Raw genomic sequence first — 25835 nt, 5'->3', positions numbered from 1 at the left:
ATGAGTTCCATATCACCTTTGTCACTGCCCTCCTGAGTTCTTCTCTTCTTCTGAGCATCTTCTGCCTGGAGCACAGAGTTCAGGGGTCACAAGGTTATGCATTAGCAAATGCCAGCAGCCAAGGGAAAAATTGGAAAAACAAATATAAATGTGTATGCAGCCTCTGTACCAACATCTACCTTGCTATGCTGAGATTTAGAATAGTGAAAAAAGAAGGGATTGAATTCCGGCAGGCACTCCTTTTTCACTTCATACAAGCCGTGTCCAGAAACACCGGGCTTCCTAAATGGGAGTATCAACAGGTCAGTGAAAAAGCTTGTCAAACATTATTCTCTGCTGAAAACGTTATTTATTATTTTGATTTGTATTATTATGGTCAAGATGACCTTAGTGTTACACTTACTTGAAGGTGGCAACTTTTGGAATGACAGTTTCCAGGCCAGTTTCATGGCTCTCCTACAAAACAAAGACAGTACATTGTTGCAGTATAAAAGTGGTAACAGCAGTAGTGCTGAAGGCCTTCCCAGACTGTACGTCAGATTAAGTCTTTTAGGATTATTACATATGATTCAAAATTCGAAAGGCACCTGCACATCTGAGCCATCTTTGTTGCATGGTATCAATTGAATAACATAAGAAACCTGCACACTGCTCTTATTAGGATCACTGCTCTTTACTAAGCTTTATAAAGAGCTCTGACGAAGGCCTTCAGGCCGATACGCAAAGCTTATTAAAGAGCAGTGATACTAGCAAGAGCAGTGTGCCGGTTTCTTCTTTTTTCTCAGGATTATTACGTCACACTGTGCGACGTTACCAAATTATTCATCTTGATATCAACTTGGCCAGATTGTACCATTTGCTTAAGTGTAGTCATTACATTCTGCGATAGGCTTGCTAGACTACGTCAGTCGATGTAGGTTACATCAACTGCAGTGATGTATTTGATCTGCGTCTGTGTCAGAACCAGTAGCTCAAGCCACTAGTCACTAGTTTACACAGCCACAAAGTCATAAACCCTGCCTATACAATATACACTGCTCAAAAAAATTAAGGGAACACTAAAATAACACATCCTAGAGCTGAATGAATGAAATATTCTTATGAAATACTTTTTTCTTTACATAGTTGAATGTGCTGACAACAAAATCACACAAAAATGATCAATGGAAATCAAATTTATCAACCCATGGAGGTCTGGATTTGGAGTCACACTCAAGATTAAAGTGGAAAACCACACTACAGGCTGATCCAACTTTGATGTAATGTCCTTAAAACAAGTCAAAATGAGGCTCAGTAGTGTGTGTGGCATCCACGTGCCTCTATGACCTCCCTACAACGCCTAGGCATGCTCCTGATGAGGTGGCGGATGGTCTCCTGAGGGATCTCCTCCCAGACCTGGACTAAAGCAGAGGATCTCATCTCGGTACCTAATGGCAGTCAGGCTACCTCTGGCGAGCACATGGAGGGCTGTGCGGTCCCCCAAAGAAATGCCACCCCATACCATGACTGACCCACCACCAAACCAGTCATGCTGGAGGATGTTGCAGGCAGCAGAACGTTCTCCACTGCGTCTCCAGACTCTGTCACGTGCTCAGTGTGAACCTGCTTTCATCTGTGAAGAGCACAGGGCGCCAGTGGCAAATTTGCCAATCTTGGTGTTCTCTGCCAAATGCCAAACGTCCTGCACGGTGGTGGGCTGTAAGCACAACCCCACCTGTGGACGTCGGGCCCTCATACCACCCTCATGGAGTCTGTTTCTGACCATTTGAGCAGACACATGCACATTTGTGGCCTGCTGGAGGTCATTTTGCAGGGCTCTGGCAGTGCTCCTCCTGCTCCTCCTTGCACAAAGGCGGAGGTAGCGGTCCTGCTGCTGGGTTGTTGCCCTCCTACGGCCTCCACCACTTCTTCTGATGTACTGGCCTGTCTCCTGGTAGCGCCTCCATGCTCTGGACACTACGCTGACAGACACAGCAAACCTTCTTGGCACAGCTCGCACTGATGTGCCATCCTGGATGAGCTACATTACCTGAGCCACTTGTGTGGGTTGCAGACTCTGTCTCATGCTACCACTAGAGTGAAAGCACCGCCAGCATTCAAAAGTGGCCAAAACATCAGCCAGGAAGCATAGGAACTGAGAAATGATCTGTGGTCACCACCTGCAGAACCACTCCTTTATTGGGGGTGTCTTGCTAATTGCCTATAATTTCCACCTGTTGTCTATTCCATTTGCACAGCAGCATGTGAAATTTATTGTCAGTCAGTGTTGCTTCCTAAGTGGACAGTTTGATTTCACAGAAGTGTGATTGACTGAGCAGTGTATCTTTTAAAGGCAGATTTTAATCCCAATCCTAACCTTAAACCTACTGCTAACATTATGTCTAAACCTAACCTTAAATTAAGACCTCAAGGCTGTATTAACTAGGGGGAACTTCTTATGGGCGAGTGAAGTGAGTTCGGAAAAACTGAAAGTATGCATTTTAGAAATAGCTTACATGCAAACCTTGCATGTCCGAACTCAGAATAAAACATGCTTCCCAAAGACAACATGGCCGCTGTGGTAGAACGTATACTTTGATTGGCGATTTTGCATTTTTCAAAATTCCATCAGTTAGCTTGACCTCATGTGTCATGTAAAGATTATTAGGGAAATCGTTCTTCTTGCAAAGCATGTAAACGTTTAAATTGAGCCATTATATGAATCTGACTATTCAATCGTATTATTCTGTGCATACTCAGTGTCAGCTGTGTTCCTATTGGTCAAGTCAACGAGGTCGGCTCGTAACAGCAGCCACAAAACACAATAAAAGCGAAACATTTCTGACATTGACAGAACTTTGTCGAAGACTATGACTGCACGTAGTGGTGCTTAATCGGAACCCTAGACCCTGTCACACTGAACGGGCCAAGACGTCCAACAATCGTTTACAACCTAACAATTTGCCCGCGACGTGGACATTTTGTCTGGGACGGCAAAATCCTGGTATAAGACGGCTAAAATAGTACAGTCTGTGTGGGCCTTTAGAGGTGTAGTATAGGTCCACATTCTCACGTTCTCTGGCAGGCCCTTGACCAGGCTGCTGTGAGCCATGGGCTGAATACACAGCAGGTGGATCACCTCCCTCATAGTCACATCCTCTTTGGTCACGTGACTGATCCCTGGGACATACCGCTCCCCTAGGACACAGGGGGCATGACATACAGAATGAGACACCCCTCAACATAATCAATAACTGCTATATCATCTAGCCAACGAGATGTCACTATACACAGTCAACTTACTAACTACATATTAGGATTTCACCAGACATTTACTTAAGTAGATATGTTATTTAGAAAGCAGCTTAGGGACATACCAACAATGATGATGAGGAGGTAGAGCATCTCTTCTGTTAACCGGTTCCACTGTTTCAGCAGTTCCTGAACAGGACCATTGGTATTTTATTAATTTACCATTTTTCCTAAATGTAATAATTATTTATTTGAACCAATAGTCAATGGTCTCTCTTACTTGGTCTTTGCTTGCGAGACTTCCATTGAACACATCAAAGAGCTCAAATCTCTGCAAGATCAGCATGATGAAGTGGTTGGGGTCCATTTTGGAAGCAGCAATCTGTAAATAGTTTTGAGAGGAGACTTCCGATTATGTAGTGGTAGTCAGGAGACTCCATAGAATAAAAAGGGAGGGCAGTGCAGAACAATGTTGCTGTTGAAACACTAACCTGTAGCATGATGACATCCTTGTCATACATCTCATCCCTGCATTTTACATCATGGTAATAATACACCTGGAAATTACAAATAATCTTACATTGAAACACTGACATTTAAGCAATCATAAAATGTGAAATAAAAACTTCCAGTTTTAGCAACAGTTGACACCATCAGCCCATCCAAGCCATCACATCCCGCCTTTCACCTGGCTGACGAGCGAGAGGCCGTTCCTGCGCCACATCTCAGCTGAGACTTGGGCAGCCAGCACCACACAGCGCAGAGGATGCTCCGCAAACCAGGTGAAGTCACAGCTCTCCTGTAACACATAGACATCTCTGTCATTTAGCAACAGCAGTGGGAAGATAGTAAGAATCAGCGTTGTATCTGCAGACTGACGACCGACAGATGAAACACAAGAAAACCGATGGAAAGATTTAAAGTGAGTTTTCACTTGTCACAGATACTTACTGGATCCATGAATTCGTGGAGGCGTCTGACTGCCCCTGTATAACACAGCTGTACATACAGGCCTGGGGATCATAAGAAACTGGTATTAGAGGTTCTGTAAAACTAAAGATGCACCAAAGAACATTATTGTGAAGGTGGAATGACAGCATAACCAATAGGGCTGGGATGATACCAGTATCACAATAACTTATTTAGGATTTTTTTTACTTCTTTAGGAAAACAGCCCTAATGTTGGAAACAAACATTATGCTGTCATCCAGAGTCACATGTATTTATTTTCCAAGCTATAGTACACAATATTTTACATACAGCAGGATTTTAAAGGACCAAAGAGTTTGGTCTGCTTTGTGTTTTCATTTTCATAATGGTCTCGTCCCAGCGCTAATAACCAATAGGCATGCTGTGTGATCTTCATTTCCATAACGCCATCTTCATTTACACAACCCCAACTACTGTCCATAGGGGCAGACAGATGGACAGTATGGTTCTCCTCACCAGCGAGCGCCCTGGAGATGGGCAGGTGTATGCTGACAGGCTCCTGGGACACCTTGTACGGGCTGACATGGAGGATGTGTTTACACATGTAGTAGTCTGTGGCCTCGCTTTGAAAGGGTTGGTTATTGCAGCGCATCAGCGACCTGTGGCACTCCCTGAAGGACAGGAGGAGAACAGTCTCCTGGGGGAGGGGCATGGGCAGAGATGCCAGTCAAGTACACAGGAACATACACTTTTTCATATCTTTCAAAGATTTAGGGATTTGGGGATTTTAAAAAGCATTGCGTGAGGACTTACATCAGATGAACACCAGTCCTGGAACATGACGAGGATGTGTCGTAGCTGTCTCTGGATAGAAAACCCAGCCTCCCATTCAGGCTCGACCTCGATGTGCTGACCAAACTGCCGCTTCACCTCCTCCATACCCTACCAAGAGAACAACCATCTGATGTATTTCATGATGGAGGCAAAGGCTGCAAGTCAATACAAAAGCCCTACCGCCCGACAGTTACTCCAGAGTGTAAAGCGACTGAGTGTACCTGCATGCAGTGGAGGAGCCCCAAGAAGACCCTGAACCCCTCCAGGAACTGGGTCCTCAGCTCCTCAGTCCACAAAGAGGGCTTGCTGATCAGAATGTACCTGTGGAGTAGAACACTTTCATATTACGGATAAGCATCAGGCAGCTATAGCAAGAGACATATTCCTTAATGTCAGATATTAAGCTGACTAGTATGTCACACCCACCTGAGGTCGTGGAAGATCACCTGGATCCGGAAGAACTTGTCTGAGTTGTACCCCTGGAAGTGGAAGCGATGGTTGGCATCCAGGTGCTCCGATAGCAGCTCCATGACGGTGTCAACGATCACCTTGATCACATTCCCTTCCTCAATCAGCTGCCTGGCCTGAACAGAGAGAGAGAAGGATACAGTGGTATGTGAGCTAAGCCTGGCAAATGTTTACTTTATATTACATGGATGGCCATCGCTCTCACCAGAGTGGGTACGGTGAAGATCTGCACAGATAGAGCTGTAATGGATATGCTCCTCTCATGGTCATCAAGTGTGTAGTCCTTCTGCAGTTGTTTGTAATGCTGAAAGACAGTGAGGACAAAGGGTGGGATGTACAGTATAGGTTAGCCACATAATTGTAATGTAAAGGTTGCATTTATTTTAAACATATCAGTGTACTACTGACTTCTGACATACCTTGGTGAACTCAATGGCAAAGCGCCTCTTGTACTCAGTCTCCATCAGCAGGCTACAGAAGATCAACTCATGAATGAACTTGCGGGCTCCTGGTGGGAAGAAGAGAATGGGCTTGAATGTGATGGACTGGAGGCAAAACAAAGGTGCATCTTAATGTAGAGAAAGAATGAAGTATGGATCAAGGTCTTCTTGCCTTTGTACAGCCTGGAGTCGTGCAGCATGAGTCGGCTGATGAGGCTGGGCTGGTCACCCTCTGAGCTGGGCTCCAGAGCCACCTGGCAGAACACCTGCCTGAACCCCACTGAGTAGCCGATGATCTGCTGAAACCAGGTGCCCAGTCGCATGGCAAAGCTCTGGTGGGCCATGACTGCAGAGTGGAGGATCTCCACACGCAGGGGCTGCAGGGAGATGTGCTCCGAGTGGGACTAAAAGCACAACACAGAATACAGCATGGGTTAGAGGTCAGTGGCTGCAGGGAGATGTAGTCCAACGTAGGACTACAACAACACAGCATTTAGCAGGGGTAAGATGTCTGACTCAGAACACTGAAGGTGATTAAGTTCTATGGCTAGATTTGCCTTTTGCAGTTTTATAAAAGGCTATGATTTACCCTGATGAGGTCCTTAGCTTGTTGGCAAGACCGGAGCTTCCCTCGCTTCACTGCCCGGCGACCCTGCATTCAAAACAGAATGATCAATTTCAAGTGCATAGCTATAATAACAACGAGAGTTCAACATTGCAGCAGAAGACATTTGTTTTCCGTTTTTCCCCCTTTATTGACATATCTAGATGCTTTAAATGAAAGAAAGTAATGAAGAATGCCAGATGGCAGAGAACGCCTGCAGACAGTACCTCTTTGTCGATGAGGGCTGTGTGAGTATGTGCCTCACTGTGGTCACACTGAACAGAGCGCTGCAGGGTGTAGATCACATGATCATATGAGTGGTGCTCATCGTTGTACAGTACACAGTAGTATGTGTCCTCCTTCACCCTGTGACAAATCACATTGAATGTCATTCTGGATTTAAAACTACTGGTGTAATGTGGATAAGTTTAGTGCTATGGTTATCATTAGAAATAGGCTAGTACCTGGGCTGCAGTTCTGCTGCTAGCTCATAGCTCTCCTCCCACACCAGCAGATCTGTAGCGTAGCGCAGGAGAACCTGGAAGAGCTTCTGGGCACGCTCACGTAAACCAGGCTCTAACACACACTCATCCTACAGAGACAAAAAGTATCAGTCACACACATTTTTACATTTCAGTCATTTAGCAGACGCTCTTAACCCGAGTGACTTACAGCAGCAATCAGGGTTATGTGCCTTAATCAAGGGAACAGACAGATTTTTCACCTAGTCGGCTCGGGGATTCAAACCAGCAACCTTTCAGTTACTGGCCCAACGCTCTTACCTGCTAGGCTAGCTGCCGCCCTATGGTATGGTGCCATCTGATACACACAATCATGTCTTGCACATGTAAGGGCGCTATAAAATCTGTTTCAATGTTCTCCATTTTGTTCTCTTAGGTCTCAGATTTCATTTCGTTTAGATTTTTACTCTCAAAAATCACCGTTTTTAAATTGAAAAACAACACAATTGGATGTTCTAAGTCCACAACCTAAACTACATCAGGAGACAACATTTGGAGGTCTGGCAAAAATCTAAGAAATGTTGGGTGTACATACTCTTTAATTGAAGTGCACACCAGCAAGAGACTTGCTTGGTTATCGGTCTTTCTGTAGCAGACAAGTGGTTACAGAGTTTGCTAAACAAATCCCCACTGGATTGAAGCAAATAATCATGATACACTATATGACCAAAAGTATGCTTTCCACTAGATGTTGGAACATTGCTGCAGGGACTTGCTTCCATTCAGCCACAAGAGCATTAGTGAGGTCGGATACCAATGTTGGTCGATTAGGCCTGGCTTGCAGTCAGCGTTCCAAGTCATCCCAAAGGTGTTCGGTGGAGCTGAGGTCATGAAATTACTTGTTGAAGGATGCCATGTTAAAAGTCACTGAGCTCTTCAGTACAGGCCATTCTACTACCAATGTTTGTCTATGGAAAATGAATGGCTGTGTGCTCGATTTTATACACCCGTCAGCAACGGGTGTGGATGAAATAGCCAAATCCACTAATTTGAAGGGGTGTCCACATACTTTGTATATATAGTGGATATTATTATGTTAGGTAGGCATAGACTACTTTGTAGTTAACATTTAATTGAGAAGGTTTTCGGGATAACTTTTCCCTCTACCAGAAGACGGTTGTCATTAAGATCATCACTAACGGCGACACAAAGTGGAGAGACGAAGCCTTGTGAGGTTTTGGTCGGTCACATGCATGAACCAAACGTTAATGAAATAATATGTAGAATTAATCATGCAAATATACCTTTTCTGTCTTGGTGCATTACATTTGTTGGAACCTCTCCAGCTTGACAATAATAAAAAAAATTATTCATTTAATATTGACTTCAGGTGTCCCTGGTGGTAATTTCCATGACAATATGAATCACTTGTGCATTTGATTTTGTTCATGTCTTATCATAATCTTGGGCAAATGAAATCATTTACTAATAAATTCAATATATTTAGTTGATTTCCTACTAAGTTCAATGTATTTATTTATATTGTTGAACGTTGTTATAATGTCTGGATTCTGTGATTCCGTCCACATCGCAGACTTTATAGGACCCTACACATGCATAATTAAGACAGTTCAGACATATACAAATGTATACACTAACTAATTCAACAAAAGTTATTTAGAAAACTCAAATGAGACAGAGCTCATTGTTTTTCTTCACATAATCTCTTTATTTTCTTTTTTTGGTGGATCAGCTTAATATTCCCATATCTTTTTTTGGTAAATGCATATATATATATAACATATGCATACATATACACATATACTTTTTTTTATAGAATATACCTTTATTATTCTCCGCAAACCCTACCACCCTTCTCCCAATTGGAGTAAACTAATAAACAATAACACTTAGGCTTCTACCTTCAGTTTATACATCTTAGGTAGGATTTTAATACATCTTACAATCTATTTTACAATAGTTATATTTTTTAGTCCTTCCTCTATTTCTGATGTCCATCCAGTTTGATTTCTATTTGTAACTGTGCTATTTCAACATTTCTGAACCTATATACATTTTACAGACCCCGTATGTTTTACATTGGTTATCGTGTAATTAGTCCCACCCTTCAGCTCCATTCAACCCCTCCCATCTAGGGCTTAACACCATCCACTTTGGATTTTTATTTGCCATATATTTTTCAACTGTGCTGTGATGCTTCACAAAAGCACTGAACCTTTCTATTCTCATAACTTCTACAGATTGTAAATTAAAAATAAACATTTTTGCTAAAATAATGATTATATTATTGATTGACTATAGCTTTTCAAATCATCCAGTATTGCTGTCTGTGGCATTAGTTCTAGGCAAATGTTGCAATTCTTCAGCTATTTCTGGACCTGTGACCAAAAATGAGCTACATATGGACAATACCAAAATAAATTATCTAGTGACTCTGCCTCCTCACAGCAAAATCTGCAGAGCTGGGAAGATTATATCCCCCATATATATAACATTCTATTGGTTGCAAGAATTTTGTATAGTAATTGAAAAATTAGAAGTTTTGAATTGGGCGTTGTTTTGCGTATCAATTCATAAACCATGTACCTATTCCATGGCACATCGAAAACCTCCACACAACTATTTCACAATTTATAATTAGTAAACTGGCCAAGGCTTTCGACTCTGTCAATCACCACATTCTAAGCGGCAAACTCAACAGCCTTGGTTTCCTAAATGAATGCCTCGCCTGGTTCACCAACTACTTCTCAGACAGAGTTCAGTGTGCCTGTTGTCCGTACCTCTGGCAGTCTCTATGGGTGTGCCAGTGTTCAATTCTCAGGCCGACTTTCTCTGTAAACATCAATGATGTAGGCAATTTATGCAAAGGATTTTACCTCTCACCAGTCTCACCATTATCAAAATTACAATATTGCAAGCAATTATTATATTAGCAAACAATTATTGTGAATCATCCTATATTGTCCCTAACATCTTTTACTCCTTCGCAACAGTTGTGGGATACGCACATACACACTCAAACCTTTCCCCCACATAATCATAGGGTCACATTCTCAACAGTTGCACCATCCCAGAGCCCAACTCAAGAAAGGTCTTGATTTACAACTGCATATACAGTTGCAGCTGTATGAAAAGGCCTGCAAGACTGTGCAAAACAAAATGGGCAGAAATGGGGAGATTAACCATTGTCATGTCCAGGATGATGGGAGGTCAAATGTACCCCTTTCCCCTGAAAGACCCACACTTTCCCCCATATTGACCATATTCCCAAGTATCTCCATGCAGTCAGACTTTTGATTTTGTGCCACCAGGGCCAAAATAATATACCCCTCTCTGAATGTCCGAGTGTGACCCCCTCCCATGGGTTACTGCAGCTAGTGAAAGCCAGCTCTGCCATTGCCTGGGTGGGGGCACCCCACTGGAATCCCCACTGGCTAGGTACAAGGTTGTCAAGGTTCTCATAAGCAGCTTTGAGAATTTCCTTGTATAGAATGCTCTCCCTTTAGGGGGCTTTGGCTTTGCAGGACCAAACCTGCCACGCATGCTTTTGTGTTCCAATTAGTTATATTTGAAGAAATATAAAAAAGCTATATTTGTTTTTGTATTATTACAATCCATAACCAGGCTAGAATTGTGTTTCATTATTTTCCTCGTCAATAAGAACTTCGTAATTTTTTAAAATAGACATGGAGTAAGTAGTCTGTGTCTCTGAACAACTGGTTATCAATATGTAGTTTATCGATGACGAGAGCTACTCGTTTCCCTTTTAATCTATTTTCCTTGAAAATTGAATATGCCATTCTGCAATTTCCTTCAGGAACTTGTCATTCATGCCAACTTTGGTCCCAGCAAGTCTTTTAACCATTATTTTATCTTTAAAAGAAGCAAATTTGGCAACGATTGGGCGTTCATACCTCTGCCCTCTCTGTCCGAAGCGGTGTACACATTCGAGTTGGATTTTGTCGATAGCTTTGTGTGGAATCTGAAGCTCTAAGGAGGAACTCGAACTACAGATTCAGGAACTTCTCATTTTCTCTCTTGGATACCTGTAAGTACAAGATTCTCTCTCATGGATCTAGTCTGTAGGTCACGTAAGGCTTCTCTCAGAATGGTGTTCTCCTTTTTAAGTTAATTCACTTCGATTTCAATCTTATTGACTGTCCCTTTTAGTTTGTTTGTATCTTTCTCCAATGTCGCAGCTTTTTCATCAATCATCTCAAGGCTTGACTTCAACTCTTATATCCTTATTGACTAATTCAAGTATACCCAGTTTGTCATTTATTGATTTTAACAAATCGGTTTCGACCTTTACCATTCCTGGGGGTGAAAATATTAAATTGTCTGTAGAAGGGTCACGTTTTCATTTTGAAATAGGGGAACCCATCTTACTCTCCATCATGTTTAGGTGTTGCTTGTTTTCATAATATTTGTCAATACATTTCTCTAGTCTTAAGATTTGTTTTGTTATCCAGATTGAAGTTTATCACCCACCAGATTGTGTAGTGCTAATATTTAATCTAACTTACCGATATTGAATATTAGGTTTTTATCTTGAGGTGCTCTACATAACTACGTTCAGTCTGCCATCTTCAGTCCGCCATTACCTACAACTCTGGTTGGACGTACTGCCAAATTGACTAATCTCTTAACAAAAGAGGAAGACAAGACTAACATCTAAACTGTACACTACATGATATGGCATAGACTAGGTTTGGACGATATACCGTTTCGAAATAGAGACGTTAGGGCTGCACGATTTAATCAAATTCAGATCGAAAATGCGATACCCATATCACAAGAGACTGCGATTATCTCCTTTCTTTGGTACTACGTTAAAAAAATATATATATATATATTTATTTATTTATTTATTTATTTATATATATATGGTACCTCCTCCAAATGCGCTAGCCTCATTCAATCTCTACGTGCACAGAGGATGCTGACCAATAACAAGCGGGCTCTCTTACACTGCATGGCATGCACACACTTGCCAATCACAAGTTTCCCCGCTTAGAGCACGCAGTTAGATGCTGGAAAGGGCTTCACATTGTGTAGGAAACATGAGTGCTGCTCGTGCCAACGAGACCACCGATTTGGTGACAAAGCATCTTCAGTGGTATGGCAGCATTTCAGTTACAGGCAAACCGATGTCAACCAAATACAAGTGTTGTGGTGACAACACCACACATTTATTCAATAATTTGAAGAACCATTCCCTACTTTATGACAATTGCATGGTGACATGTTTGTTTTTAAAATGTTTAATTAACTGACAGCAGAAAAGCCTCTCAGCCACCAATGTTAAGCAGGCATTGACTGCTGATGCATTTAAGTTTAACGCCCTACAGAAAAACATCCCACCTACACATAGAAATCACAGAAGATATCACCTATCACAAACAAAGATATGATTCCAATTTATATAGTCAGGAAAGACGGCTTCAAGAACATTATAAACATTGCTCATTTGGCTTGTCAACTAAAACCCTCAAACTTTTACAGATGCACAATTGAGAGCATTCTGTCGGGCTGTATCAATGCCTGGTACGACAACTGAAACCACCCACAACCGCAGGGTTCTCCAGAGGGTGGTGTGGTCTGCACAACGCATCACCGGGGGCAAACTACCTGCCCTCCAGGACATCTACAGCACCCGATGTCACAATATGGCCAAAAAGATCATCAAGGACAGCAACCACCCGAGCCACTGCCTGTTCACCCTGCTATAATAAATAATGTAATAAATGTTTACATATCTTGCATCACTCATCTCATATGTACATACTGTATGACAAAACATGTATTTTTATTGCTCTAATTACATTGGTAACCAGTTTATAATGGCAATAAGTCAACTTGGGGATTTGTGGTATATAGCCAATATAACACGGCTAAGGGCTGTGTCCAGGCACTCAGCGATGCATCGTGCCTAAAAACAGCCCTTAGCCGTGGTATATTGGCCAAATACCACATCCCCTCGTGCCTTATTGCTTAATTCTATACTATCTACAGTATCTTAGTCTATGCCACTCTGACATTGCTCATCCATATATTCTTAATTCCATTCCTTTACTTAGATTTGTGTGTATTAGGCATTTGTTGTGAAATTGTTAGATATTACTTATTAGATATGGCTGCACTGTCGGAACTAGAAGCACAAGCATTTCGCTAAACCTGCAATAACATCTGCTAAAAACAAGTATGTGCTCAATAAAATGTCATTTGAGAAACAAGCTGGACAGGAGATACAAAAGTATTGGGACTAGGGCTGACCCCAATTAGTCGACTGGTCAATTGTTTGGTCATTAGCCTGTTGGTCGACTGAGATTGTTGTAGTTGAGCAGCTCTCGTGAGGACCGCCACAGAAAAGGAAGACCTAGAGTTACCTCTGCTGCAGAGGATAAGTTCATTAGTTACCAGCCTCAGAAATTGCAGCCCAAATAAATGCTTCAGAGTTCAAGTAACAGACACATTAACTGTTCAGGGGAGACTGTATCAGGCCTTTATGGTCGAATTGCTGCAATGAAACCACTACTAAAGGACACAAACATGAAGAAGAAACTTGCTTGGGCCAAGAAATATGAGCTATGGACATTAGACCGGTGGAAATATGTCCTTTGGTCTGATGAGCCCAAATTTGATGTTTGGTTACAACCGCTGTGTCTTTGTGAGACGCAAAGTAGGTGAACAGATGATCTCTGCATGTGTGGTTCCCAACATGAAGTATCGAGGAGGAGGTGTGAGGCTGCTTTGCTGGTGACACTGTCTGTGATTATTTCGAATTCAAGACACACAACCAGCGTGGCTATCACAGTATTCTGTAGCGATATGCCATCCCATCTGGTTTGCGCTTATTGGGACTATCATTTGTTTTTTAACAGGACAATGACCCACAACACACCTCCAGGCTGTGTAAGGTACTATTTGATCAAGAAGGAAAGTGATGGTGCTGCATCAGATGACCTTGCCTCCACAATCACCCGACCTCAAACCAATTGAGATGGTTTGGGATGAGTTGGACCACAGCCAACAAGTGCTCACCTTATGCTGGAAAAGCATTCCAGGTGATGCTTGTTGAGAGAATGCCAAGAGTGTACAAAGCTGGCAAAGGCAAAGGGAATCTAAAATATATATTTTGATTTGTTAAACACTTTTTTGGTTAGTAGATCATTCCTTATGTGTTATTTCATAGTTTTGATATCTTCACTACTATTCTACAATGAAGAAAATCATTTTTACTAAGAAAAACAATTGAATGAGTAGGTGTGTCCAAACTTTTGACTGGTACAGTACATGAAAAAATCCATGTTTAAAAAAATACACGCTTAAGAACAGACGACTTTCAGTCGGACTGCCCTAGTTGGGACAGTGACATTTTCTGTTGTTTTGGCTCTGTACCCTAGCACTTTGGATTTGAAATGATACAAATGACTATGAGGTTAAAGTGCAGACCGTCAGCTTGAAGGGTATTTTCCATCTATAATCGGGTGAAGCGTTTAGAAATTACAGCACTTTTTGTACATAGTCCCCCCCATTTTAGGGGACCAAAATTATTGGGACAAATTCACTTGTGTATTAAAGTAGTCAAAAAGGTTTAGTATTTGGTTCCATATTCCTAGCACGCAATGATTACATCAAGCCTGTGACTCGGCAAACTTGTTGGATGCATTTGCTGTTTGTTTTGGTTGTGTTTCAGATTATTGTGTGCCTAATATAAATTAATGGTAAATAATGTAGTCATTTGAGTCACTTTTATTGTAAATAAGAATATAGTATGTTTTGTGATGGTGAGAGGTTAGCATGTCTTGGGGGTATGATATTTGTGTTTCTGTAACTTTCCTCATTATTCATGATTCATTCAGGACCATCCGTAATCCGACACTAGGCTATGTGTTACATGTTAAGGCACTGACTTACATTTAAATTATAATAATGATTGAGCCTACTTATACAATCATACGCTTCCTAATCCATCTGCAGTCTATGGCTGACTGAAAAAATAATTCACTGAGGTTATTTAATAACTCAATAGTAAAATAAGTCGGAAATCGGAACTAATGTTATTAATTAAATGAATAAGTGCTGTGCTTATAGCACAATATATTATGTTAAAAATTTATGATGTTTCATATGTAGGTGTAATAATCATATCTATTATCATATGTGGAACAATGTTAGAAAATATTTGTTTCATTTGGTTTTGTATTCAGTTAGCACAGTATGTATTAATTCATATGATCTCCTTTTAGAAGTGATGTTCTCTACCCTGACCCCCAAGAAGTCGAGGCTGTAATCACTGCCAAAGGTGCTTCAAGAAAGTACTGAGTAAAGGATCTGAATACTTATGTAAATGTGATATTTCAGTAATATTTGTTTTATATATTTTTGCTTTGCCATTATGGGGTATTGTGTGTAGATTGATGAGGGGGGAAAAAAATATTAATCCATTTTAGAACAAGCCTGTAACGTAACAAAATGTGGGAAAAAGTCAAGGGGTCTGAATACTTTCCAAATGCACTGTAAGTCTGTACACTTCTGATTGTAGTCTATCAAAAATAACAAACGTTATTTGACACAGAGGCAAAATAACACATAGGTAGAGCTACAGTCAGTTTGTCTGTTTATCTATTCTAGACACCATGTCAAACTACCATGTCAAAATAGGGGATGTAATCTATCACTAGACATTAGGTCTGAGAAATCACCCGCCTGAGAGCTTCCTTGTTTGAAACCCAGAGAGTGTTGTGATGTGTCACTAAAAAGCAGCCTACAGGGCAGCGGCCAGCCTACAAGAGGCACCTGCTGTTTACGGAAAGAGGCAATGAGCCACATGGGCCTTCTGTGTTTGCTCACCGCTCCTGATCTTATCAGAGGAAGGCCCAGTCATCTCAACACACTGGGTAAGGAAAGCCAGACAACACCTGGGCTGGGCTGCATAAGTAATCCGTACTCAACCACTTTTGTTTCATGACTGTTCACCACACTGTTCAATGACTTGAATGCCCCTCCATTTAGGCCTATTTATAATTGTTTCTTATCAAGACTATCAGCAAAAACCATTCCACGTTGATATGGAAACATTGTTGATGGATGATAATATAACATAAGTGGACCAAATTAAATAAAGGCAGTCTCCTGAAGTTCTATCTCATCCCCTTATTTTCCATAAGGCCGCTCTGCAACCACCCTCCCTCTGTCATTCCAGCACTAATTTGTTTTGTGATGGAGGCTGACCAAGTGTCATTTTCCCAGACACTTTCTTGTTGAAGGCCAAAAGTGCATTCTCCAACTCAAGACAGGAAAAGGAGCACACTGAGGTCATCAACACAGAATGGAAAAATAAAATGTGCCCCCCCCCTCTCTTCCGGCTGTTATGAAACGCACCGTTTCCATGGCAGTGGGAGCCCCTGGGTCGTGTTTGGAGCAGCAGGGCCCAGTCTTCCAGGCCTCCAGATCCCCACAGTCACAGAACCCCCCTCCTGATGAAGCATGCATCTATAAGAATCACACAACATCAAGGATCAGTAATGGACACAGACAGCAGGTGAGATTTCACGAGATGTTATCAACACTTATGTTAAACACTAAAACCATCCAAAAAAAAGTTTTAAATGGGAACCTACTTTATAACGATGGCCCTTGTGCACACTGTCCTGGAAGCAGTCCATGCACAGTACGCATGTGGGATCTATCGCACAGTCCCTGTAATCAGGCCCACAGGAGGTTAGAGTCGTAATTTGATCACACACATCTCAACAGTTGGCTCGAAAACACACAGTCACACATTAAAATCTGATACAGAATTAACTTAACTATTAATTAGAGCCAGTTAGGCTAAGTACTGTAGTGTTGTAGTGTGTGAGGTGACCAAAAGGTAGGCCAATTAGGTAATAATAGAACCGCAGCTTTTGCAAATCAATTCTAAGTAACTATTTTGATATATTTACATAGATCTTTGAACCACATTACTAGTCGAGTTAAGAGGGGGAGAATTTTTTTTTTTTAAATAACTCACCTTCAGAGCTTATATCTAATCGGGTTACTAAAAAGGTCATCACCTTACAGTACATTCATATGGTCAACAGATTCTTCATATTTCTGTTTCTTGACAGAGAAACAGAAATATTTCTGTTTCTTACAACTACTGACTGAGTTGGTTCAGAAGTTATGAAACCTCTGTCTGATAAGCAGGTGTCTTAATGAGCATTGATGCATGACAATTAGTAAGCTGGTTCTGACCTGCAGGAGTAGACAGTCTCCCCCTCCTTGAAGACACGTCCACAAAGCTGTGAGGAGGCACTGCCCTGCTGGAGCTTCTCCAGTCCGGCCTGAGGGTCCTCCCCGAACAGGAAACACTCCAGTGGCTGCAGAAGATGGCTCTGCACCACTTCCTCCTCCTCCTGAGAGTTGGACTCCACCTCCAGGCAGTAGATCTGTGGCACCTGCTCCACCACGAAGCGGAGCATCTCTGCCCCGCAGTCCGCAGCATCCCGCCATCTCTGCAAGACATGAGAGGGAGAAGAGCAACATCTGGGTTAAATACACACTAATCGAGAGCCTTCTTCTTGAATGATAAAAACATCTTTGTTATACAGTGTTCTGGCAAAAAGCATTAACCTAGCAAGCTCAAATTAAAACAAAACACACACACTTTTTTAAATAGGCGATGTTTAGCCATAATTATGACTTTGTGGCTGTGGTAACTCGTGACGACAGAGGCAAGATGGTCATAGCTAGAAAGAATACAGCTTGTCAAATTAACTCTTTCTCCCCCTCTCCCCCCCACACCACACACACACACACACTATATAAGCTAACCTTAGTCACAGATCCTGACAACCAAGATTATCCGATGCTGTGTGACAACGTAGCTAGCTAACTAACTACCACCAAGAACATCTAAACTAACGTTAGCTGTGTGAACACAATTCATAATTAAAGTACCAGACATACCTTAACTAGATAGATAGATAGATAGATAGATAGATAGATAGATAGATAGATAGATAGATAGATAGAATGCGATGCGAACATTAGCTAGCTAGCTACAGTAGCTAGTAAATGTTGCTAACGTTAGCAGGTTAGCAAACTTGAAAATGGGTACGTAGAAGAGCGTCCACCAAGTAAAACGGGAACAAACTCAAATATAGTGTAAAACCATATCATCAGTAAAATATAAGATAGATCAAGACAAAATACGCGTGTAATTTACAGAATTTACATTTTGAGCATACCATACCTTACTGAGCTCCAGTCCGTTTAACGATGTTTCACCTTCCGCCATATTCCATTTGCCGTAAAACTGTTGATGCCAGGGAGTGAGACTGTGGAGAGACGTTTTGGAGTTATTTTTGCGACTGTCCTCGACCTCGCCTAGTCATGGCTAGAAGGGATTCAGCTTTTGTGAGATGTTACTTTTTGTAGCAGGTTAGGAGAATTAACGTGTAGCAGGATGCTTCGGTTAAAGAAGGGGGTAGATTTAGCTAAAAATGCAACACCATTCAACGTTTGACGTTAATTTGACAAACGTTGTATTCTTTCTAGCCGTGACTTCCTCGCCTCTGTCGTCACTACTTACCACAGCCACAAAGTCATCCTTATGTCTAAACCACGCCTATTAAAAAAAAAATGGTATTCTTAAAATCTGATTTTAAACTTAACCTTAAATTAAGACCAAAAAGCATATGTTGCTTTCATGAAATGTTACTATATATTTAGCCATTTTGACTGTGGTAACTAGTGACAACCCTTCACCTCTGAAACTTTGCTATGAAAATAAAGACTAACTAGATATAATACACAGATTGTATTCATGAATCGAATTGTACACTAAGACGTTTATATTCTTGTTTATAGCTATCTGTATCACAAAACTCTAGCTTGCCAGTTAGGCAATTTGGCAAGTGTCAACAATAACAAACGAATACTGAGAGTTGATTGGCTGTTTCGTCCTGAACCCAGCAGGGTCGAAGGTAAGATCACATTCTTTGGTCAGAGTATGACGTTTAGTAGGACAATTAAACATGGAGTCCATCTTTCATGAGAAAGTAAGCTTGTCTGTTTTCTTTCGATTACTAAGTTCACCGTATGTGCATTCCGACCGTTTAAAAAATAAATACGTTTGTTATCTAGCTAAATTGCACCAATTTACAGATGAAGTATATCGAGGGGTTTGCCTTCTTTCTAGCCAGCTTGTTAAATTATAGTTAGCTAACGTTAGTTAGTTTAATTATCTTTTTGTCCCAGTTTCCAACTTGTCTCAACTTTTACTAGAGCTGACCAGGGAACGTGATAACGTTCAACGTAAATTAGCGAATTACAAAATGCGCCCTCGATGCTTTGAAATGCTATAAATGTGTGAATAAGCTAGCTAGCTACATGGCCTAATTATAGCTAGCTATAGTTAGCTATAGTTTGCGTTTTACTGGCGTAATTTCTGTAAATTAGCCGGCTAGTTAACGTTAGTTAGTAAACTAGGTTACATATCTAGCTTCAGTAGCTGCTGTTGACACATTTTATAGCAGTCTGTGGTACAATTTTTATTTATGTATTCATTCTCATTTACAGCAAGAGGGCTCCCTGTGTGCTCAGCATTGCCTTAACAACCTTCTGCAAGGCGAATATTTTACCCCCGTGGACCTGTCGTCCATCGCCCATCAACTGGATGAAGAGGAAAGGATGAGGATGGCGGAGGGTGGTATGGGTAGTGAGGAGTACAGAACCTTTTTACAGGTATGGGAGTGGTCTGGGCCCTGGGGTTTATGATAAATACAGTAGTTGTTTATTAGTAGATTTTAGAATGTTCATGCTCTGTATTTGTGTGTATTCGCAGCAGCCATCTGGTAACATGGATGACAGTGGTTTCTTTTCTATACAAGTGAGTAGCAAAGCGAACAATCATGTAGTATAAGATGAAATAATGTATTCAGATCCTCATGATTACACTGTGTATGTGTATACACACACAATACCAGGCAAAAGTTTGGACACACCTACTCATTCCAGGGTTTTAGTTTATTTTTGATATTTTCCACATTGTAGAATAATAGTGAAGACATCAAAACTATGAAATAACACACATGGAATTATGTAGTAACCAAAAAAGTGTTAAACAAATCAAAATATATTTGAGATTCTTCAAAGTAGCTACCCTTTGCCTTGATGACATCTTTGCACACTCTTGGAATTCTCTCAACCAGCTTCATGAGGTAGTCACCTGGAATGCATTTCAATTAACAGGTGTGCCGTGTTAATTTGTGGAATCTCTTTCCTTCTTAATATGTTTGAGCCAATCTTGTGTTGTGACAAGGTAGGGGTGGTATACAGAATATATCCCTATTTGGTAAAAAGCCAAGTCCATATTATGGCATGAAAAGCTCAAATAAGCAAAGAGAAACGACAGTCCATCATTACTTCAAGACACGAAGGTCAGTCAATCTGGAACATTTCAAGAAATGTCAAAGTTTCTTCAAGTGCACTCTTAAAAACAATCAAGCGCTATGATGAAACTGGCTCTCATGCAGACCGCCACAGGAAAGGAAGACCCAGAGTTACCTCTGCTGCAGAGGATAAGTTCATTAGTTACCAGCCTCAGAAATTGCAGCCCTTATAAATGCTTCAGAGTTCAAGTAACAGACACATCAACACTAACTGTTCAGAGGAGACTGCGTGAATCAGGCCTTCATGGTTGAATTGCTGCAAAGAAACCACCACTAAAGATTACCAATAAGAAGATACTTTTTTGGGCCAAGAAACACAAGCAATGGACATTAGACTGATGGAAATCTGTCCTGTGGTCTGATGTGATATTTTTGGTTCCAACCGCCGTGTCTTTGTGAGACGCAGAGTAGGTGAACGGATTATCTCCACATGTGTGGTTCCCACCATGAAGCATGGAGATGGTGTGAGGGTGCTTTGCTGGTGACACTCGCAATGATTTATTTAGAATTCAAGACGCACTTAACCAGCGTGGCTACCACAGTATTCTGCAGCAATACGCCATCCCATCTGGTTTGGGCTTAGTGGGACTGTCATTTGTTTTTCAACAGGACAATCACCCAAAAGACACCTCCAGGTTGTGTAAGGGCTATTTGACCAAGAAGAAGAGTGGAGTGCTGCATCAGATGACCTGGCCTCCACAATCAATCAACCCAATTGAGATGAGTTGGACTGCAGATTGAAGGAAAAGCAGCCAACAAGTGCTCAGCATATGTAGGAACTGCTTCAAGACTGTTGGAAAAGCATTCCAGGTGAAGCTGGTTGAGAGAATGCCAAGAGTGTGCAAAGCTGTCAAGGTAAAGGGTGGCTACTTTGAAGAATCGAAGATAAATTTTATATTAACACTTTTAAGCTTACTATATGATTCCATATGTGTTATTTCATAGTTGTCTAAACTAATATTAAAACCTTGAATGAGTAGGTGTCTAAACTTTTGACTGGTACCATATATATATATATATATATATATATATATATATATATATATATATATATATATATATATATATATATATATATATATATATATATATATATACATACATGCATACATACATACATACATACATACATACATACATACATACAGTGGGGCAAAAAAGTATTTAGTCAGCCACCAATTGTGCAAGTTCTCCCACTTAAAAATATGAGAGGCCTGTAATTTTCATCATAGGTACACTTCAACTATGACAGACAAAATTAGAGAGAAAAAATCCAGAAAATCACATTGTAGGATTTTTAATGAATTTATTTGCAAATTATGGTGGAAAATAAGTATTTGGTCAATAACAAAAGTTTATCTCAATACTTTGTTATATACCCTTTGTTGGCAACGACAGAGGTGTAGACTTACAGAAAACGTTTGACAAGGTTTTCACACACTGTTGCTGGTATTTTGGCCCATTCCCATTCCTAGCAAACTTCAGACGGGCCTGGACGTGTACTGGCTTAAGCAGGGGGACACGTCTGGCACTGCAGGATTTGAGTCCCTGGCGGCATAGTGTGTTACTGATGGTAGGCTTTGTTACTTTGGTCCCAGCTCTCTGCAGGTCATTCACTAGGTCCCCCCGTGTGGTTCTGGGATTTTTGCTCACTGTTATTGTGATCATTTTGAGATCTTGTGAGATCTTGCGTGGAGCCCCAGATCGAGGGAGATTATCAGTGGATCAGTATGTCTTCCATTTCCTAATAATTGCTCCCACAGTTGATTTCTTCAAACCAAGCTGCTTACCTATTGCAGATTCAGTCTTCCCAGCCTGGTGCAGGTCCACAATTTTGTTTCTGGTGTCCTTTGACAGCTCTTTGGTCTTGGCCATAGTGGAGTTTGGAGTGTGACTGTTTGGGGTTGTGGACAGGTGTCTTTTATACTGATAACAAGTTCAAACAGGTGCCATTAATACAGGTAATGAGTGGAGGGCAGAGGAGCCTCTTAAGGAAGAAGTTACAGATCTATGAGAGCCAGAAATCTTGCTTGTTTGTAGGTGACCAAATACTTATTTTCCACCATAATTTGCAAATAAATTCATTAAAATTCCTACAATGTGATTTTCTGGATTTTTTTTCCAGTCGATGTGACTGGGTGCGTGTTCGGTCCTCCTTTTCCTGTAATCCACAATCAGCTCCTTTGTCTTGCCCACGTTGAGGGAGAGGTTGTTGACCTGGTACCAAACTGCCAGGTCTCTGTGATCTCCTCCCAATGAACACTGTGGGGGGTGTCATAGTAATTGGGGTAGTGAGGGATGAAAAAAATATATATATATTTGAACTGTTACAAAATAAATAGATTACAATATGTCAAGATTACCTCTTGATGACACTGACAACTTTATTATGTGGTCTCACCATCAGGTTATCAGCAATGCATTATCAGTGTGGGGTTTGGAGCTGATCCTCTTCAACAGCCGAGAATACCAGAGCCTTATGATAAACCCAATGTAAGAACCCTGTGGATGTGATACAAATCATAAACTTTGTATGAAGTTATTTGTTTTCTATCTTGAAATGTCACTTTTCACACATTTTTCATATGGTCTATCAAATTTGAAATAATGTTATTTTCTGTTTCAGAAATGAAAAGGCATTCATATGCAACTACAAGGAGCACTGGTTTACAATACGAAAACTTGGGCAACAGGTATAAGTTGCGATTTTACTATGTATAATTGATTTCCCTTTAGACATTTTGGGCCGGTTGATATAGCCAGCTGATTTAACCCTATTTGTCATTGCAGTGGTTTAATTTGAATTCATTGTTGACTGGACCAGAGCTGATATCAGACACATACCTAGCCCTCTTCCTTGCACAGTTACAACAAGAAGGTAAAACAACCTGATATGTTCATATTTTTTTGTGTTTAAATTTTTGTGCTCTTGATATATCCAAGTTAGCTAGTTGGTCAAAGGCCTGCCTGTCTTCTTGCAGGGTATTCCATATTTGTGATCCGAGGAAATCTCCCGGAGTGTGATGCAGAGCAGATTCTGGGGATCATGAAGGTGCAGCAGCAACAGAGACCCAAGCTGATTGGAGAGGACGAGGCTCAGTCGAGTAGTGGCATGGGGTAAGAGGAAGAGGCCTCCAGAGTGACAGTAGTTTTCGCCAAACCACAAATTACCACCATTCCCTCATACTGTCAGATTCATGCAGCATCTTGAACTTTAACCTCTAGAGTCATTAGTTGGTAAGGGGAGAGAATGAACCCCTTGAGACACTGACAATGCTTTTCACCCTGAGCAGCAGATCATCAGGGCAGGGTAGTGTGCTGGAGGCAGGCCCTGGTGTGGTAGAGGGGGTGGTGGATGAGGATGAGGAGGAGCTGAGGAAGGCCCTGGCCCTGAGTAGACAGGGAATGGAGGTGGAGGATGAAGAGGCTGATCTTCGCAGGGCCATACAGCTCAGCATGCAGGGTAAGGCTTTATTGGGTAAGCAACCGTAAATAAAATCACTCACGCACACAACTGCTTTGGTACATATCCTGGTTTAGACCTGTATATATAAACAGACCGCTAACAAAATCATTATGCAATTTGAACAATGTATGGCAATATGATAAAAGTATCCCCAAACTAACACTAAAATTAGTCATTTGTCTATGTGTCTCCCTAGGGGCAGTAGTGAGCAATACGTCAATGCCAAAAGGGGGACTTGTTGCTAAAACGACATCGTCCGGCCAGGCACCAGGGAGTACTACAGGAGGAGCACCTCTCAGTGAGAAACTCTCAGCTGAGGAACTGCGACGGAGGAGACAAGCCTACTTTGACAGGTAAGTGCTACACCATCTGGAATATTTATTATTCTGTGTGTGTGTGTGTTCATATGTGCATGGCTGTGTGTGTGTGTGTGTGTGTGTGGTTACAAAAAGATAACCAGACTAGACAACGCTAACCTGTAGATCCACTGTTTACCATACAGACAGTCCCAACAGCTGGCTCAGCCCACTTCACCTCAACAAACAACAGAAAGCACAGGTAAGGGGGAAATGAGCTCATACAGTAATACTTGCATTACTGAATAATAATAATAATAGGTTGAGACTTAAACTCCGAGCATCCTCCCTTCCCTCACATTTTCCAGGACCCGGGAAAAGTGGCACAGAGGAAGATGCACAAGCCAAACGCAGCCAGTGAGGTGGAGGGTGCTCTAGCAAAAGCCTACGTTGACTACTACCTGCCTCGACTGGTACCTCCTTCATGGGGCAGCCTCACCCCCTCCTCTAACCCTTCCCATAAGCGAACGTATAGCCGGCCAGAAGGCTGGCACACCTCCCTTGGCTAGTTCGCTGACAGGTTGTAGAGAAGAGAATAACAACAGAGAATAAAGAAAAGGTGCTAGTCTACTCTAACAGACTTGAACCTGAGGCTGGGAAGAGCGATGATAAAGAATTAAAATGCAGTTATTCCAAGTCTGTGATGGCTTTTCTACCACAGCGCCTTGTATTTCTAATTTGTGGTTTGATTTTTTTATTCCTACGCTTGTTGTTTTCCGCTGGGAGGGGTCTTAATGGAGACTACCGTGCCGAGGTGTGTTTGGTGGGTGGATGGGCAAAATGGTGAGGTGTGTTACGAGAGAGGAAACCAATAATTACCTAGGACAATCCTCTAGCCTTCAGTATGGGAGTGCTACATGGGACCACTAGTTCAATAGAAGTAGAGGTTTGGTAGAGACCATGATAGTCTCTTGCCTTCTTTCACTTGGGTCTTGTAAGTGGTCACCCCCCCCCCCCCCCCCCCCCCCCCAATCATAAAATAATAGATTTATATCCAGTAGTGAGGTGAATTCATTTTTAGCTGTATTACTGCATCTTCTAAATAAACATATATAAGCAGCATTTTAAAGGGCTGATCCGACTTGCCCTAGCTAGTTAATTAACCACCACCCTGGTTTAAACTCCTTAGTCATATGTTTTTGTAATTGTTATTTTGTCTTTTGAAGTAGTATAGACAAACGCTATTTTAATACAGTGATAACATGATCAATGCTGTTTACAATTATCGTATTTACGTGGAATTTTCCGGTTTGGATACGCTAATCCAAAGCATGTATTACACGTCCCATGTAGAGTTTGAGCTGTGCTCAGTTGACTTCTGGAAATTCCATGATTTCATTCCCTTTTTCTTTAAATCGTTCTTGTTTTATTTGAGAGCGAAGTTTGAACTAGAGTTGCGGTGCCACAATGCTTTTAGTTTTTTTAATGATTGCATCAATTTCACTTCTTGATATTCTTCAATAGGCACTAAACAATCATATGTTTGTTATACTCCACATCACCATTTTATTACATCACTCTCTTTCATTTGCTGTATCTAAAAGTTTTCTTTCCAGGAATAAAATATTTGCTCCTACTGAAA

The 25835-nt window shown here is 41.3% G+C and overlaps 2 protein-coding genes across 8 annotated transcripts in view; one reads left to right on the top strand and one right to left on the bottom strand.

The window, feature by feature from the left end:
• The window catches only part of ubr1 (ubiquitin protein ligase E3 component n-recognin 1), a 31618-nt gene extending 13057 nt beyond the window's left edge, over positions 1 to 18561 (bottom strand). Inside the window, exons 1-23 of the mRNA XM_020487990.2 lie at positions 18232 to 18561; positions 17232 to 17491; positions 16616 to 16694; positions 16377 to 16487; positions 6972 to 7099; positions 6735 to 6873; positions 6493 to 6555; positions 6076 to 6307; positions 5883 to 5971; positions 5669 to 5767; positions 5422 to 5579; positions 5217 to 5316; positions 4975 to 5103; positions 4678 to 4858; positions 4183 to 4244; positions 3920 to 4030; positions 3723 to 3788; positions 3512 to 3613; positions 3357 to 3420; positions 3053 to 3177; positions 404 to 456; positions 180 to 282; positions 17 to 65 (exon numbers count right to left, since the gene is read on the bottom strand). Coding sequence (XP_020343579.1) covers positions 17 to 65; positions 180 to 282; positions 404 to 456; positions 3053 to 3177; positions 3357 to 3420; positions 3512 to 3613; positions 3723 to 3788; positions 3920 to 4030; positions 4183 to 4244; positions 4678 to 4858; positions 4975 to 5103; positions 5217 to 5316; positions 5422 to 5579; positions 5669 to 5767; positions 5883 to 5971; positions 6076 to 6307; positions 6493 to 6555; positions 6735 to 6873; positions 6972 to 7099; positions 16377 to 16487; positions 16616 to 16694; positions 17232 to 17491; positions 18232 to 18276 — 2548 coding nt within the window. The 5' untranslated portion in view covers positions 18277 to 18561. The remainder of the gene's footprint in view (positions 1 to 16; positions 66 to 179; positions 283 to 403; positions 457 to 3052; positions 3178 to 3356; positions 3421 to 3511; positions 3614 to 3722; positions 3789 to 3919; positions 4031 to 4182; positions 4245 to 4677; positions 4859 to 4974; positions 5104 to 5216; positions 5317 to 5421; positions 5580 to 5668; positions 5768 to 5882; positions 5972 to 6075; positions 6308 to 6492; positions 6556 to 6734; positions 6874 to 6971; positions 7100 to 16376; positions 16488 to 16615; positions 16695 to 17231; positions 17492 to 18231) is intronic.
• A 384-nt stretch (positions 18562 to 18945) lies between these two features.
• On the top strand, positions 18946 to 25835 carry atxn3 (ataxin 3). Of its 7 annotated transcripts, none has more exons than XM_020487984.2 (11): positions 18946 to 19039; positions 19560 to 19724; positions 19825 to 19869; positions 22839 to 22924; positions 23058 to 23124; positions 23222 to 23309; positions 23413 to 23548; positions 23725 to 23909; positions 24094 to 24250; positions 24400 to 24455; positions 24562 to 25835. In XM_020487984.2, exons 1-11 carry the CDS (start codon positions 19016 to 19018, stop codon positions 24612 to 24614), a joined length of 1062 nt encoding a protein of 353 aa, XP_020343573.1. In that variant the 5' UTR covers positions 18946 to 19015; the 3' UTR covers positions 24615 to 25835. The 7 variants fall into 7 exon arrangements, with proteins under 7 accessions (XP_020343573.1, XP_020343575.1, XP_020343576.1 ...); XM_020487986.2 differs by having other exon boundaries at positions 23725 to 23894; positions 24562 to 25829; XM_031828944.1 differs by having other exon boundaries at positions 18947 to 18964.

The sequence above is a fragment of the Oncorhynchus kisutch genome, linkage group LG7 (genome assembly GCF_002021735.2).
Source record: "Oncorhynchus kisutch isolate 150728-3 linkage group LG7, Okis_V2, whole genome shotgun sequence".
In the NCBI taxonomy this organism is placed as follows: Eukaryota; Metazoa; Chordata; class Actinopteri; order Salmoniformes; family Salmonidae; genus Oncorhynchus; species Oncorhynchus kisutch.
The sequence above is the reverse complement of the archived record's forward strand: the minus strand, read 5'-3'. Positions and strand labels throughout refer to the sequence as shown.